Source organism: Agelaius phoeniceus, chromosome 18 (genome assembly GCF_051311805.1).
Source record: "Agelaius phoeniceus isolate bAgePho1 chromosome 18, bAgePho1.hap1, whole genome shotgun sequence".
Taxonomy (NCBI): domain Eukaryota; kingdom Metazoa; phylum Chordata; class Aves; order Passeriformes; family Icteridae; genus Agelaius; species Agelaius phoeniceus.
In genome coordinates, this window is record NC_135282.1 from 10,190,338 (window position 1) to 10,206,063 (window position 15,726).

A 15,726-nucleotide genomic window follows, 5' to 3' on the forward strand; every position below is an offset into this window, starting at 1 on the left:
TCCTTTTAAACAAACACAATCACATTGCCCAGAGTGAACAGTGCTTTTTGGAGATCTTGGCAGTAAGTGTGTCCTTGTGCTGCTGCTAACCCGCATCCCTCTGTCCCCACAGTGCCCGCAAACGCCCCATCCCCTACTACCGTCCCAGCCCCTCGTCGTCCAGCAGCGCCGGCAGCTATTCCTCCTGGTACAGCAGCTTCAGCCGCTCCCCGAGCCGCAGCCGCAGCTACTCCAGCTACCGGACGAGCCGGAGCCGAAGCTGGAGCAGCAGCCGGAGCTCGGGCCCCAGGAGCAGCCGCAGCAGGAGCAGGAGCTATGACTCAGGAGCCAGCTCCGACAGCCTGCGTCGTTAGGGAGTGCCACTGCTGGCTGACACCGGGTGCCGGCGTCACCGCCACATTCCTGGCATTCTCCGCTTCCTTCCCACCTACCTGGCCATCGATAGCAATCATCCCCGATACTGACGCGGTGGCATTGCCGGGTCCCCCTTCCCCGGTTGGGAGTAAGAGCCCAGGAGCGCCTGGTGCAGCCCCTCCTCCCCAGCGCGGAGCGGGTGGGTCAGTCCCAGCTCCCCAGGCCAGGCTGGAAGAAGGGTCGGTGCTTTAGAGAGGGTCTGTCAGCACAGACCTGCTCCATCCTCCCCGATGCTCCCATCTCCCCATTGCTACTGCTCTCCAAAGCACTACCAGCGGGTCCAAAGGAAAGAACTCTGCTCCTTGCTCTTCTGACAAACCAGGAACCAACAAATTAACTTCTGCTGGAGAGACAGACCCAGTTGGGGAGGAGTTTGCTGGAAAACTTGGGTGACGGCTGGGGGGATGGCTGTCTCCACCTGGGCAAATACCAGGTCCTTTGGGTCTTTCCTCCAGAGCTGCTGCCCACTCTGCAGAGAAAATATTTATTTTTTGCCAGTCAGCCAGTCCCTGCTATAAATAGAAGGCTAGAAATCCCTCCTGATGTACTTCCTGGGGAAAAAAAAGGCTGTTTGCTCTTTCTCCTGCCCTTTCCTACCAGGTAGCAGCACCTTTTGCAGGGTTGTTTTATCCCCCCAGCACTGAATTGCTTGCAAACCACCTGCTGAGGTCTGAAGCAGACCTGGGGCTGGTGGGGTACAATGCAGAGGGGAGGTGGTGCCATGCTGTGCTCCAAGGGCCAGGCCATGCAGGGAAGACAGGGGCTGTGGGCTTCCCCTCTTGGAGGAAGCCTCAGGCTGGGTTTAGGTTCTTCTTCAGGGAGCATTGCCCTTGGAGTGCATTGCTGGTGGGACCAGAGTGAGGAGCAGAGATAGCAGTTGTGGGGTGCAGACAGAACACACAGGATTAAAAGGGCATTGCAAGAGCCAGGGGACCCCATTCCCCTTCCTCAAAACACACAGCAATTTGAGGCAGGATTCCAGGCAATCATTCCTCCTTGAGCCCCTCTGGCTGCCCCGGGGCAGGATCAGCAGCACAGTTGCAGGGCCAGTGCCAGGCTGCAGCAGGATGCACTGGTGCCCCAGTTTGTTACTGGGAGGCTGGAGCAGTGCAGGGGGACAGGAAGGGCCCCCCACTAATTGCCTGTTTTGCCAGGGAGCCACAGGCTGCTCTGGGCCCTGGGGTTTTGTCTCCCTGCCAGCCCAGCTGCCTGTGCAATTACTGTGTTTTGCCGGGTAACAAAGGCTTCTCCCAGCACAGGCTGAGCTGGTGCTGAGGAGTTTATTTCTCTTACAACACCTGGGTGCTTAGAGACGCTAATTTGGGCTTAAGACTTCCCTCCCTCCCTTTTTCCATCCCCTCCCCTTCCATCCTGCATGATTATTAACGAGTTTGGGCTTAATGAGTCAAGGAGGTGTGTGTTGTTTAAGTGTTACAGAAAAGGGCTGAGTGCAGCCACCATCTGCAGGAGGAGAGGGGCTAGAAAGGAATGCAACCCACCCCCCATCTACAGAATTACCTACAGGCCCCTGGCAGCTGGAAGAGGGACAAAGCAGCAAGGGGAAGAAGGCTGAGTGCCACGAGCTGCTGTGGTGGAACTGGATGATTGCCTCAGCAAGCCTATAAATCTGTTATCTGTTGGAAAGTACAGCAGCACAGGCAAGGATTCCATCTGGGTGGTACAGGAGGAAGTTTTATGTCAGGGACTCTTTCCCAGGATCTTTCCTGGTGCTGGTTCCCCTTGTCCTGTGCCTTCAATGGCTAAAGCTCCCCCTTTTCCCAGACCCTCATCCCTCACCTTGCTTGCTGCAGGCAATGTGAGGATGAGGGGGCTGAGGCAGAGAGCTGGGCACTGGTACGGTTGGTGGCTTAGTGAGGATGGGTCCATCCTCTGGAATGACCCTTTCTAGGATACAGAGAGAAGTGCTCCTGGTAGGGCTGAGCAAATGCTCCAGGGATCAAAGACAGGATTCCACTGCCTTCCCTCCTGTGCTGGCCCCAGCAGTGGCCCCTTGGCCGCCTTCTGCAGCGAACTCCCTCTCAAAAGGGCTGAAAACCTCATGCTTCTTCCCCAAAGAGTCTCTCCCAGTTAGATGCTGAAATGCCCCATCCTTCTGCTCCCTGGGAAGATCCAAAGGCAGTGATGGGATCCCAGACCTCCCCAGTTCTCCCAGTGTTTCAGGAGCACCTCCTGCCCCCTGGCACCCCGTAACGCACACGCGGAGCTGCAGCAAGGAAGCAGCAAGCCCGAAGATCCAAAACCAGGAAAGGAAAGAAGAGGGGCTGTGTGCAACTGGTGTAAATACCAAACTCACACTGACTGGAGTCCTCGTGGCTGGGGACAGAGGATGGAAGCACCACACCAGGGTTGGCAGCATCCACCCCGTGTGGGTCAGGAGATGACCCCAAGGGTTGTGTGGGGCAGCTCCTGCCCTCGTCCAGCTGATCCCTCCATCAAGGACTGCCTCTGCCTGTACAGTCCGTGGCAGCTAAATGCTCCTGGGGTTTTCCCAAGCAGACTTGCATTGGAGTAAACCTCTCTAATTTATTTATTTATTTATTTATTTATTTAATATTATTATTCTATTTTTAATTGTATGTCAGAATGGACCAGTATTTATTTATTCTAAATTTTTTTTTTTCCTAACGTTTAAGTTATTTTTGGATCTGTTTGTTTGTTCAAATGTATCCACGCCGCCGGTCTGGTGTAAAGGTTTACAGCTGTGGCCCCTCTCAGTGAGGCGGCCGGAGGAGTGACAGTCCCTCCTGTTGCCACCGTGTCCCTGTGCGCTCTCACGGGACGGACGAAGGGACGCAGGGCAGAGCTGCGCGTTTCCACCTTGGAATCTCGGGTTTCTCATTAGATTCGAGCAGGAATGCGATGGGTGTGACTAGAGAAGCGGGTCTAGGACGTGTCGGAGGTGGCAGCGAGGGTCTGCCGGCCGGCCGAGCCGGGCTGTTGGCAGTGCCACCAGCGAAGTGTCGCCTGCGCGGGCGCCGGCCGGGAGCCAGCTGGCCCCGCGCTGTTTGCCTTGGCTCAGCCCGAAACCCGCCCGCTCCGCGCAGCCACCGCCGCCTTCCCGGGGAGGACGCCGTCGCCAGGACTCCCCTGCCGTGTTTATCCCTGCGCCCTGACCCACCCATGGGAAAACAAAAGAGATGAGACTGTGAGAAAGCGATCCCCGCGGAAGGTCCTTGCAAAATCCAGCCTCTGGTGACGGATCTGATCAAGGCTCTGTGTGTATGTGTGTATGTGCACATGTGCATATACATGTGAGTTTCTCTCGGTGTTATTTATTTTTTAACTTATTTAATATTTTTAGTACAAGCTTTAGTACACCCTTCCTGTTAGTGGACAGATGGGGTTTCTGTGGGTTTGTGTGAAGCTGTGAGTTTTTCTGTCTCTGTGCCTTTTGCCAGTGCTTTTTAAAATTTTTTAAGTTGTTTCTCTCATTCACTGCTTTTATGGATTTTTGCTCTGCATCCAGCATCTCAGATTGCTGCAGGTGCTGTCTGCAAAGAGCAGGTTCACCTGGAGGAAAGGCAGCTTGGTCATTTTGGTGTTGGTGAACTGCTGCTGTGGTCAGGCACACAAGGGGTGTTCAGGGCTGGCCACAACATCAGGATAATATCTGGGCTGGTTTTTGGGAGCCCTGTCCCACACTCAAAGGCTCTTTCCAAGATGATTTTGAATCATCCCACAAGCACCCCTGCTGCCTTTCCCTGGCAGAGCCCATGTCACAGCACCCACTCCCAAATGTCCCTTTGACCCTGGAGCCATCAACTCTCCCCATTCACTGGACCTGCCTTGGCTCTGGGTTTGTCCCCCCTATCCCAACCCTATGCTCCAGAAAATCCAACACCATTTTTGCAGGTTTGCTGGGAAGCAAAGGATAAGGGATGTTTCAAATCACTGTTCTTCTGTTCTTTCTTCATTGGTTGCGGCACCTGGCTGAGCTTTGCTTTATGTTAAATGCAATTTTCTCAATGTTTTTGTTGTTTTGGGGACTGAATTTATACCAAACTTGTCAGCAACAGCCAATCACTGTTATTTTGCTATGCATTGTACATATATTGAACAGGCTGAGAGGACTTGGCCTCTATTTAATATTTATTTCTTCTATTTATTGAGCATTACTTTAAAAAAAGCTATTTGGGTGATGCTGTTGGGTCCATGAAGGCAGGAACCCTTGAAGTGGTGCCAGACATGTTGGAGAGAGGAAGGCAAATTTGGCTCATTTGGACCTCACCACCAGTATTTAGAGAGGAACCTCATTGTGATGGAGATGTGCAAGGCAGGGGAAAACTCTCCATCTCCTTGAAGCAGCTTCTGTTGACAAATGGCATCCCCCTGGAAAGGAGTGGGGAATTCAGAGGTGACAGGCCAGCTCTGGTGGAGGAATAACCCTGCTCTTCCTCTGCCACATGCCATAGGGCTGCCAGCACCCAAAATCCCTGGAGTTCTCTGATCTCCCACTGCTCATCCCCTCCTCCCTCTGGAGGTTGGGGACACCTGTCACCCTTTGGATCAGTGATCAGGAAGGGAATAGGATGGAAGTGACTGGCCATCCACCAGGAAGGAAGGATGCCCACCCTGCCCCATCCTGAGACCCTCGTGCTGTGTCCTGCTTTGCCCCTTTCCCCAGGCTTTGTGCCAGTAGCTTTTCCCTGATGTGAGCTCAGTAGCTAGCAGGGCTGGGAGGCCTCCCCTGTGTGTCCAACACGAGCAGAGCTTGCTGCAGGCATCCTCCCCCAGCTTTGAGAAGAGCTAAAATGAGATGTGCTAAAAATCCCACCCTGCCCCAGCATTGCTCCACCAAGGCTGCAGCCACTGCTGTGCTCACCCAGGGGAGGTGTTTGTGCTCCTGGGGCAGAGCTGCCTGTGCTGCTGCAGTGTGGACACAGCTCCAGTGCCAGCCAGTGAGTGCCAGTGCTGGGCTGACCCCACAGAGGTGGCCCAGAGCTGCTGGGTGCTCAACCTGGGGCTCTTGGGGTATTTGAGAAAGGGGCAGGTTCAGGTGCCTAAGGGAAGACTTTGCCCTTTAGTGTCCAGTGGGGTTTTATTACCTCTTCATCAGAGAATAAATAATTCTCACGACTTTGCTGCTACCTGGCAGTTTGCACATGACTGGGAGGGTCTGCAAAGCAACAGTGTCATGGTCAAGCACCCCAGCTTTTGGGTTATTGCCTAGAGAACAGCACGCTCACCAGCCCAGGGCAGCTCTCCACCTTTGAAACCCAGGGATGAGCAGAAGATGTAGAACAAAAGCCCAGATGTGAGAAAAGCCACGAGGGAAATGGTGCCTCTGTTCTCTGCCTGTTGGTTGATTCCACCCCCACCGACACCGGCATATCTGTTTGAGTTCACTGTAAAGCTCCCCTTGCTCTCCATCCACATGTGTTCTGTATCCTTTAGTCTTCCTGGGTGTTTGAGTTGTTAGCCTGGTTAGAAAAAGGTTCCAATAAAGGATTGGACAGTATTTCCTTTGCATCATGTTCCTTTTGCATACAAGTGCGTGTGGTGGGATATTTCGGGTTGTTTCAGCTGCTCTGCAGGGAAGGGCATGTGCCTCCCCTCCCAGCTGCTGAGGACTGGCTCCTCAGGGCACTGGCTGAAGCAAAAAAAAGATGTGGGCTAGTATTTCTGGCAGCTCTGCTTTCTTGCTGGGCCAGGCTCCTGCTGCCCTTTGCCAGGCCCTTTGGATCCCCCCACCCTGTTCAGGCACTGGGAGCCCAAGCCAGAAACGCGTCCATCTGTCCCTGGAGGTGCCACTGGGCTCACCAGTGCTCTCCTCGGGGCTGTGCCCTTCCCTTCCTGCACAGCCCTTGCTCCAAGCCCTGCACAGAGCTCCCATGCCACAGGGTCCTGCCATTGTCACCTTCTGGGCAGGAGCCAGGAGCAATGGGGACTCTCCAGCACCCTGGAAGTCCCCCAGGGGAGCAGCAGCACTGGGCCATGTCCCTGTGCTCCTCAACAGGGCTCAGATGGGCAGCCAGGAAAGGTCTGGGCATGGCACATGTGGGTCGTGGGGACACGGGGCAGCATCCCCAGGTCACTCAGAGGAGAAGGGGGGCTGCAAGGGCACTTCAAGCTTCCCAGAGCTGATGTGGCAGGGTGGCTCGGGGTGGGAGGCAGTCGGGAGGATTGGAATGACAACAGGAGCTAAATTGGGATGGCCCAGAGAGGGTGACAGCAGGCGGGAGGAGGGGACGTGTGACTAATGGGGATGAACAAGGCGACAGAAAGAATTCCTGGCCGGGGAGGGAGGATGGCCTGGAGCTATGTGGGAAATGTGGGATGGGGGATGTTATGAGGCTCCTGGAAACACGGCAGGATCCTGGGACTGCCTGAAACCTCCTCAGGGCTTGTCCCTCTCACACGTGCGCTGCTGTTTGCCCAAGGGGGTGGCAGGGCTGGGGGCTGGGGCGATCCTGCTCCCCAGCCAAGCTGAGATGTGCCCAGCTGAGCTCAGGCTGTGTGTGGCAGTGACCCCCAGGACTGTCCCAGTACTGTCACCCATGGGCACCAGGAGTCCCCAGCCAGGCAGAGGCAGCCGGGCAGGACAAGGGAATGGAGGGGGATGCTCAGTTCCTCCACCCGCAGCTGCCTCCCCACCCCAGGAGTACTCAGCTGGCACCTGGGACCTCCTCGGGCACCTCCAGGCATCCCTTTGGACCCCAGGGAGACCCCTGTGATGCCCAGGTGTCCCCATGCTCGGGGGGCAGCCCTGCCCTGGCCAAGGAGAGGCAGCTCCCCGTCCCCAGCGTGATTAATGCCATGGAGCCACCAGCGGCTCCATCCCTGCACGGCCTGTGCTGCATTAAAGCCTTCCTGCTGCAATTACTTCCACAGAGTCCATTAGAAAAATTGCAGATGCTGGAGAGAAGGAGCATGATGCAGAGCCAGGATGCGGCATGAGGAAGTGGCTCCGTCGCCAACGTCACCCTCATCGATCACATCCCATCCTGCAGCACAGCCCGCTGCCCACCGGAGCCGTGCCCGGCCGCCTCCACGGGGACCCCGTCCGTGCCAGCCGTTCCCCCGCCTGTGGCCGGGCTCGGGCCGTGTCTCCCGGTGGATGCTGGCTGGGAGCTGCCCCTCCAGTGCTGCTGCCGCGCCCCTTCCCACAGCTCGCAGCCCGCTCCCGCCGCTGCCCTGTAATTACGGGCCCGGCCGCGGCTGTGATTAACGCCTCGCCCTGCCCGCACCGCGATTGCGGCAGGGCCGGGGCATGCGGCGGGGCCAGGAGGAGGAAGAGGAGGAGGAGGAGGAGAAGGAGGCAGGTGCTGAGCAGCGCTGCTGCTGCCCGGGGTCCATCTCCTTCCTGCAGTTCGGGGATGCTTCTCCGGGCCCAGCTGGTGAAGATGGCCAGAGAAGCATCGTGGAGAGGCTCATCCTGTGCCCCTGTCCCAAACACTCCCCCCACACCCAGCCGTGGGGTCCCAGTGCCGGGGGTGCCAGCAGTGACCCATTTCCCGGCACGGCGGTGCCCTGGGGACACGCGGCTGTACAGTGAGGGGAGCAGCCTGCTCAGCCCCACCGCGGTATTTTTAACAGGTGACAGCAGGGTGAAAGCAGCCAGCCCTGAGTGAGCTTGGGGGCTATTTTGGGCGGGCGGAGCAGCAGGAGGGGGCGGCAGGGGCTGGGGCAGCTGCCGAAGCGCCGTGGCCCCGTGGCAGCCGGGATCCTCAGCAGAGGTCAGCTGCCACTGCCCAAATTCTCCTCGGCTGTTTCATCCTCTCCAAAATACTCGGCTGACAGGGCAGGACTTGCAAAACACACCCCCCTCCTCCGAAATCCATATAAATAGTACTCGCCCAACGGCTGGAAGGTTAGAGAAGTTTCTGGGCTCCAGGCTCAGGCATTTATTGCAGCTCTCACCCAGGAGCAGCAGGGAAAGTTGCACATAAAGTGCTGGAGAGTAAGAAGTGAGAGAGAAGCTTTTTAATCTCAGGATATTTGGGTTTATTATTTTTTTTTCTCTCTCTCCTGACAAGAAGTTTTATTTTCCTCTCCCCAGTCCTGGGATCGCAGCCAGACAGGAAGCGTTTTCTCGCGGCCAGAGAGCTCCCTCCGTCCTTCCTGCGCTCCTCCAGCTCCCGGTGATTCAGCCCGAATTGATTTTCTCCTCGTCCTTCACCTGGTGCCGGGAAGGAGGGACCGTCCCCGCGCACCCGCGTCCCACCCGGGGTGGATGCGTCTCCTCCGGGACAGGCTCCCGGGGGAAGTTTGCAGCCAGGAGCAGCCGCACAGAGGCTGAGGCTCCGTGTGAGAGCCCCGGGGACACGCTCAGACCCCTCCGAAGGAAGCCATGGCCGATAGCCAGATGCCCTTCTCCTGCCATTATCCCGGCAGGCGCAGCCTCCGCGACCCTTTCCGGGAGCCCGGCCTGACCTCTCGCCTGCTGGACGATGACTTCGGCTTGTCGCCCTTCCCCGGGGACCTGACGGCGGACTGGCCCGACTGGGCTCGGCCCCGGCTCACCACCACCTGGCCGGGCCCCCTGCGCGCCGGCCTGGGCCGCACGCCCCCCATGGCCCCCGCCTACGGCGCCCACTTCGGGGGGTACCCCGAGAGCCGCAGCCCCGCGCCCTTCCCCCGCGAGCCCTGGAAGGTGTGTGTCAACGTGCACAGCTTCAAACCCGAGGAGCTGACCGTCAAAACCAAGGATGGCTACGTCGAGGTGTCAGGTGAGAGCCAGGGCACCGGGGAGGTGGCACTGCCAGCTCAAGGAATTGCTGCAAAATGCCCAAATCGCCTTTGTTTTAAGGCGGCGGCAGCAGCCCCGTGCTTGGGAGCTTGAGAGGGCTGCAGCAGGGCTTTGGGGCATCTCCGGAGGCAGTTTGGGTGTCACAGGGAGGATCTGGCTCACAAGCCGTGGTGGTTTGCTGCCAAAATGAGAAAGGACACGTGCCCTTTGGGGTAGATCTCCCTGCTTTCTGCCCTGGCTGACAGCACCCTGAGCCAGCAGCCAAGAGGGGCCCCAGCTCTGCTCGGTTAATTATAGCCAGGGTGAGGTCGGCACGCAGGGAGATTCCCTTTAAAGGGGCCGAGGGAGAGGCTGGGAGGAAAGGAGCAGCTGCTCACAGCCCCCAGCCCAGCCTGGCTCTGAGTTAGCCAGAAACACATCCCTGAAATGTCAATTAATGTCGGGAACAGTGGGTGTGGGGTCCAGCACTTTTGGGGTGCCCACGACTGCCCTCAGTGTCCCATCAGCCTGGCGCTGACATTCCCCATTGTCCCTGGGTCTGCTGGGCTGGAATCACCAGGGAGGGCTGGGGGCTGCCACCTGCACAACTCTGAGTGTTTGTTTGGAACTCACTGCAGCACAGGGGGAAAGCCACAGGTCAGGGGGGTCCAGGCACCTCAGGCTGTTGCTCCAGGTACAGGGACCCCCAGCCTGACAGAGGGGTGCAAAGCAGTTCCCGTTCTGGGGAGTGAGGCCAAGGGGGATGCTGCCACCTACAATGGTTTTATTATTTGTTTATTTTCCTAAGCCCAAGCTCTTGGCAGCCTCTGAGACCCCAGTTTTCCACTGGAAACGTGGCTGTGCTGTTTCTAGCATCTCCTTCCCCACATGGAGAGGCTTCCTGAGCCCTCCCCAGAGAAAGAGTTTGCACTGGGGCAGGGAAACAGCTGCTCGGAGAACTCTCCTGTTGGGTTCAGTTGTTGTTGTTGTTTGTTGGGGAAAAAATAATCTCCTGCTGAGGTGCTGATGTGGGGTGTTGGCCTTCCCTGCAGGCAAACACGAGGAGCAGCAGGTGGAAGGAGGGATCGTCTCCAAGAACTTCACCAAGAAAATCCAGTAGGTACCGGCTGGTCCGGCCGAGCTCTGCCAGTCCCACACACGCAGGGACTGTTTCCACCCCAAAATCTGGCACCTGCCTGGCCGGGCCGGGCCACAGAGCGATTTCCCAAGGGAAGGGAAGGAGGACGAGGCCTTTTTTGAGGCGCTCTGTCAGTCTCTGCCCGCCCGGGGCTGCGGACAGGAGGGGAGCGGGCAGGAGGCGATCCCGGGGAGCAGCGGGGCACGGCGGGCGGGCTCCATCGCGGCACATCCCCGCATCTCCATGATGTCAGTGCGATCGCTATCGCGGTGACTCAGCCGCTTTGGCAACAACAACCGCAAAGGCGAGCCCCGACCGATGTGGGGGGCAGGTCCCAGCCGCGGGGCTCGCACGGGGTTAACAGCGAAAAGCATCAAAGCCCAGGGCATGGGAAGGGTTTCCTCGGCTGGCAGCGGCTCCGCTTTGCTTTTCCACCCTGGGGGAGCGCTGTGCGTCCCGAACTCCCACGGGAAGGCTGGGCCGAGCCCCGCTCGCTCCTGCCGGGCGCTCGGGCTCCTTTTACGGGCAAGGCTGGCCGGGATTTACTCCTGCCCCGCGCGGCGCTGACATCCCGTCAAACACATCTGCCGGGGAGATTAAACAGAGCTCCCACGGGGGCCAGGCCGGCCAGGAGCCCGCTCGAAATATCCCCCGCACATTCCCAGGCGCTCCAGTAATAACAGAGGCTTTGCCGGGGCTGCTGCCTCGGCACCGCTGGGGCTCCAAGGGTCGGCATCCACCGGGGATGCAGCATCCTAACCCATCCTGTCCTTCCTGCCCCCCTGCAGGCTGCCCTACGAGGTGGATCCCATCACGGTGTTCGCCTCCTTGTCCCCGGAGGGGCTGCTGATCATCGAGGCGCCCCAGATCCCTCCTTACCAGCAGTACGGCGAGGGCAGCAGCGGCAGCGAGATCCCCGTCGAGAGCCAGGAGGCCACCTGCACCTGAGCCGGCAGCCCCGGCACCCCCGTCCCTTTGTCCCCTTCCCCCGCTCCCCGGTCCCTGCGGCGCGGCGTCCTGACAGCCTCGGGCAAGGGTGACGGGTGCCGCTCGCTCGCAGGGATGGCAGCACCCGCCACCCCCGCCGAGAGCCGGGGCACGCACCGGGTGCCAGGCCACCGCCCCCGAGGGCTTCTGGCACTCTGAGGTGCCGCTAGAGATGTTGTGCCCACGGGGCCAAGCAGAAAGGATGCTCCTCCTTATGGTCATTGTTTGTTCCGAGTCGCTCGGATGGGATATTTATAACAATAGTAAAAAAAAAAAAGGGCCTGTTTTTTTCTTTATAATTGACATGGAAACTTGTAGCTCTGTGTCTTTCCTCCTCCATGAGTTGGTGTTTTTTTTTTTTTTTAAACTACATCTCTGCGAAGGACACGCGTCTGGCGGCGTGGCCTCCATCCTGAGAAACGGTCTGCGTGCTTTGAACGTTGGTTTGGGGTTTTGGTGTTGGTTTTTTTTTCCTTATTTCCAAAGAGAATTTGTGCTTTTACTTGTCAGACCTGAGGAATAAAACCCAGTTGATGTTCTTAGCCTCTGCTTGTCTCGGCTGAGCCGTTGGGGCAGATGCAGGGCTGCGGGAGGGTGCTGGGGACGAGGGGAATGTCACCGTGTGCCACCTCCCAGCTTGGCACAGGTCATCCCATGAAGGCAAGGACAAGAGAGATGTGTGGGATGCCTGCAGCAATGGGGGAATTCCAAGTCCCAGCTAACAATGGGGCCTGGCAAGGACCATGGTCTCATCCCGGCCTCAGCCCCTCAGGGGGTTGAAAATGTTCTTCCTGCTTGGGGATGCTAAACCAGGCTGTGAGTTGGGAAAGTTGGGTTTGCCTCATCCCCACTTCCACCCCTCCATGCCAGCTCCCCACCTGTAGCTCCACAGGGAAGCACTTCCCAGTGGAATGGCAAATGGTGTCTGCTGGGTTCTGGGCACAGCCTTAAAACCATTCCTGGGGGCAAAGCCCCATTTGCTAACCCACTGCAGTGCCTGGGCTTAGCAAAGCCCAGCTGCCGATGGGAGGCAGGAAATTTTCCATCAATCTGTGCAGCACCTGGGCCAGGCACCCAGTTTTCCATGTCACCAGGAGCTCAGAGTTAAAAATACAGCCTCACATGTTTGCTCTGGCTCCTCTGGGAGGTGGTTACCAACAACACCCACCACGTGCTGCAAACCCTGGCCCAGCACCTCGTGCCACCAAGGCACCCACAGGCCAGGTCGTGCAGGGGAGCCTGGGCACTCTCACCCAGCTGTGCAGATTATATTTAACATCCAGCAGCTCTTCCAGAGCTGGGACCCTCCCTCTCCCTCAAAATGGTGCAGAGCACAGCCAGCCCCAAGCTCAGCCTCTCTGGCTCTGCCAGGCAGGGCTGTGAGCACAGCAATTTTTATGAATAAAATATAATCCCTGAAATGTGATACCCACACCGGCATGGAACGCCAAAAAGTCATGAGTCACTGCTCCAGCCCTTTGTCCTTGTGCCACTTGGAGCTGTCAGGCCCTGTGGGTGACACCTCCTCTCCTGCACAAATTGTCCTTCCTCTTCCTCACCCCTTCAGAGTTATTTTTATCAGACTTTTGAAAAAATATCCCCAGACCCAGCCTCAGTTTTTTTCCCCTTTCCCAGAAGGAGCCCAGGGGACACGCTCAGGCCCAGCACCCTGGCTGGAGGTCCCTGCACCCATATCCTGGCACAGGATGGTTCCCTGAGCAGGGCTGCAGGTGCAGGGGATCAGCTGTGACTCCATAGGGAGCTGCCAGGGGGGAATGAGCCACAGCTGAGCCACTCTCCCATCCCAGGGTATTTGGGGAGGGCCCCAGGCTGATGCAACAGCAGTGCTGGGACAAAGGGAGCTCCAGGCTCAGCTTTGGGGCTGCTGCACTCACACAACAGCTCCTGCTTCTTGTTCCTGCTGATCCTGCAGTTTGGGGGTGAGTTTTGTTTTTCTTTAATAGCTTTTTGCTTTATTTGGTTCTGCTTTCTGATGAATTCCTTAATAGAGTCTTATAAAAGCTGTTGTCAGCTGCATTAGCAATAATTTCCTAATGGCTGGGGTTGGCATTGGCAATTAGCACTAAGGACCTCTTCCATGGGCAGCGTGCTTGGGCCTGTGCAGACAGCAGCTTCCTAAGCTCTTGGATGGTCTGGAGTATCACATCCTAATGAAATAATTGTCACTGGAGATCCTGAGGCTCTTTTCAAGTATGATCTGATTATCCCTGCAAAGGAGGTTTAAAACAAATAATCCCTGGTGGTGTTTCTGCAAATGCAAAAATTGGTTTGGAAACACTGGGGCACTTCTGCACCAGCCTCTCCCCTGTGTCTGAGGGGAGGGAGTGGGATCTGTGCCTTTCTGGGGCTCCAGGGGGAGCAGAGCTGGGGCTGCTGGGCACTGGGAGCAGTTTGCTCACCCTCCCTCATGTGTGAGGTGTGGGTTTGGAGCAGTTCTAGCCCATCAGGTGTGTCAGATCACATCGTGGCTCATGGCTTAGAACCAGCTCTAGGGGACAGGCCTGGTGCAGGCTCCTCCAGCAGGGAGGAGTGGGCATCCTGTGGGTGGCTCTGACCCTGGGGCTGCCTGAGGGAGCCCAGGAGGGGCTGAGATCCTGGCTCTGCATTTTGGGACCTCTGTCACTCAAGGCAGAAAGGGCAGGGCTGTGATTATCAGCAATTCACACTGGGCAGCCCAGCAGCACTATCCCACTCATTCCAGGAGGACAGTGCTCCCTTTTTTCTCCTGGAGCAGCATTAGACTCACCAAATCCACATCATCCAAATGATTTTCACTGCTGAAGGAGACAGAGGAACCATCCTAATCTGGCCTTTCTCATGCTGCTCTTGGAGCAGCACTGATGCTGCCAACACAGCATCCTGGATGGAGGAGACAGGAGCAGGTGCTTGGAAGATTTTATTTTCTTTTCTTTCTAAGAAGTCACTTCTGATCAAATACACAGCCACATCTGAAAGAGCTGGTGGGATTAAGTAGTTGAATGCTGGGCACTTTGTAACTGGTGGGGCAGGAGAAAGGAGAATGCCTGTTCCAGGAGAGTAGTTCTGGGCTTGGGGCTGAGGAGGAAATCCAGCAGTTCCTGGTGCATCTCAGGACCATGAGCTTGCAAGGTTCCTTTTGAGGAGTGCCAGCAAAGCTCTCCTGGGCAGCTGGAGGGAAATGTGGGTCCGTGCAGCTTTTTTTGGTTTGGGTTAAATTTTTGGTGATCCCTCCCGCAGCACAAGCAGGTGATTCCCAGTGCTGCCAACACAGGGCTGGAATGGGCTGGTGGGGAGGGCTCAGCACCATGAGATAAGGGGCTACATCATGGGAAACTGCCCTTGCAGGACCTGCTGCTCCAACTGTGAGGAGATAAGGAAAAGGTCACCCGAGCCGTGGGAGAGCTCTGCAGGCAGCTGGGTGGCAGGAGGCTCAGTAAAGCTCCTGCCTGTGTCCTGCTGTCTGTCCCAAGCTGCCGAGGGAGCTGTGGAGCACCACCTGCCCCCTGCAAGGCAGGGACATGGGGCACTGGGCCCAAGGGGCTCCGAGTCCTGCTTGCATCCCACCAGAGCTGGGATGGGGAGCACGTGGCTCCCAGCAGGGCACCAGCTCCCAGCCTGTCCCAGAGGATTTATTTTCCTAAAATGGAAGCAAAAGCTGAATTGATTTATTTTGGTTGGCAGCATGTGGAGCTGGGTAAATAATCCACAGAAGCTCCAGAGCTGTCCAGATCCACCAGGCACCTCCAGAGACCCGGTCCCTTTTCCTAGAGCAGGGTTGATCTGATTTTGCAGCTGCCCAGCCCCTGTGGCAGGAGCAGGAGGTGGCTGGGCAGAGCTGTGACCAGCACAGCTCTGGGGAGCATCACCATCACTAACTCATGGTGCCCAGGGACTGGGACACCCTTGCTGGGATGCCCTTGATGTCTCTCATTGCTCCCTGGTGGATCATGCTGTGGGGTCCTGGGGTGCCCACAGAGACCCCTTTGCTGTGTCCTGGGGCTGTTTGTGCTTTCCAGCCCCTCTGGGAGCCTCTGCACATGCAGGAGCTCAGCCTGGCTTCCTCCAGCATCCTCCTCCTCAGTCCCTGGGGCTGCAGAGCCCCCCAGGCCACGTGCAGCTCTCCAGGCTCTCTCTTGGCAGCTGTTCCTGCTCCTGCAGTGGCTCCATCTGGGTTTGCACAGGGGATTTGCTGTAACACTTCCAGGAGTTTTTCCTTCCCAGGGCCCTCTGGAGCATCCCTGGCTCCCCAAGGGTTTCTCACTATTTCTCACACAAATCTCAGCTGCTTCACTTCAAGCCAGTTCCTCTTCCCTGAGAAAATATCCTGTAACCACCCAGGTGTTTCTCTGCTGTAGCTGAAGCCATTTGGGGGTTTTCATGGTTCTCTTTGGGAGTTTCTCCTCCTTTGGAGTTTTTGCTTTCATGAAGTTTTTGCCTCTACTTGCAAATCTCATCTGCTTTATTTTGGATGTCTCCAAAGGGAACTTGGCCACGTGAT

The 15,726-nt window shown here is 57.3% G+C and overlaps 2 protein-coding genes across 5 annotated transcripts in view; both read left to right on the forward strand.

Annotated features, from left to right (window-relative positions):
- Positions 1-5,893, forward strand: part of SRRM4 (serine/arginine repetitive matrix 4) — a 46,197-nt gene extending 40,304 nt beyond the window's left edge. For all 4 annotated transcript variants that reach the window (XM_077187638.1, XM_077187636.1, XM_077187635.1 and 1 more), the window contains one exon: positions 113-5,893. In XM_077187638.1, coding sequence (XP_077043753.1) covers positions 113-353 — 241 coding nt within the window. In that variant the 3' untranslated portion in view covers positions 354-5,893. The remainder of the gene's footprint in view (positions 1-112) is intronic.
- A 2,349-nt stretch (positions 5,894-8,242) lies between these two features.
- Positions 8,243-11,770, forward strand: HSPB8 (heat shock protein family B (small) member 8). The gene is made up of 3 exons (XM_054645556.2): positions 8,243-9,104; positions 10,156-10,219; positions 11,030-11,770. The coding sequence occupies exons 1-3, from the start codon at positions 8,726-8,728 to the stop codon at positions 11,187-11,189; spliced, it is 603 nt and encodes a 200-aa protein (XP_054501531.1). The 5' UTR covers positions 8,243-8,725; the 3' UTR covers positions 11,190-11,770.
- The last annotated feature ends 3,956 nt before the right edge of the window (positions 11,771-15,726 follow it).

Coding starts and splice junctions, on each gene's coding strand:
- HSPB8 (XM_054645556.2), top strand. CDS start 8,726: ATGGCCGATAGCCAGATGCCCTTCTCCTGCCATTATCCCGGCAGGCGC. Junction 9,105..10,155: donor TGGCTACGTCGAGGTGTCAG/GTGAGAGCCAGG, acceptor CCTTCCCTGCAG/GCAAACACGAGGAGCAGCAG. Junction 10,220..11,029: donor AACTTCACCAAGAAAATCCA/GTAGGTACCGGC, acceptor GCCCCCCTGCAG/GCTGCCCTACGAGGTGGATC.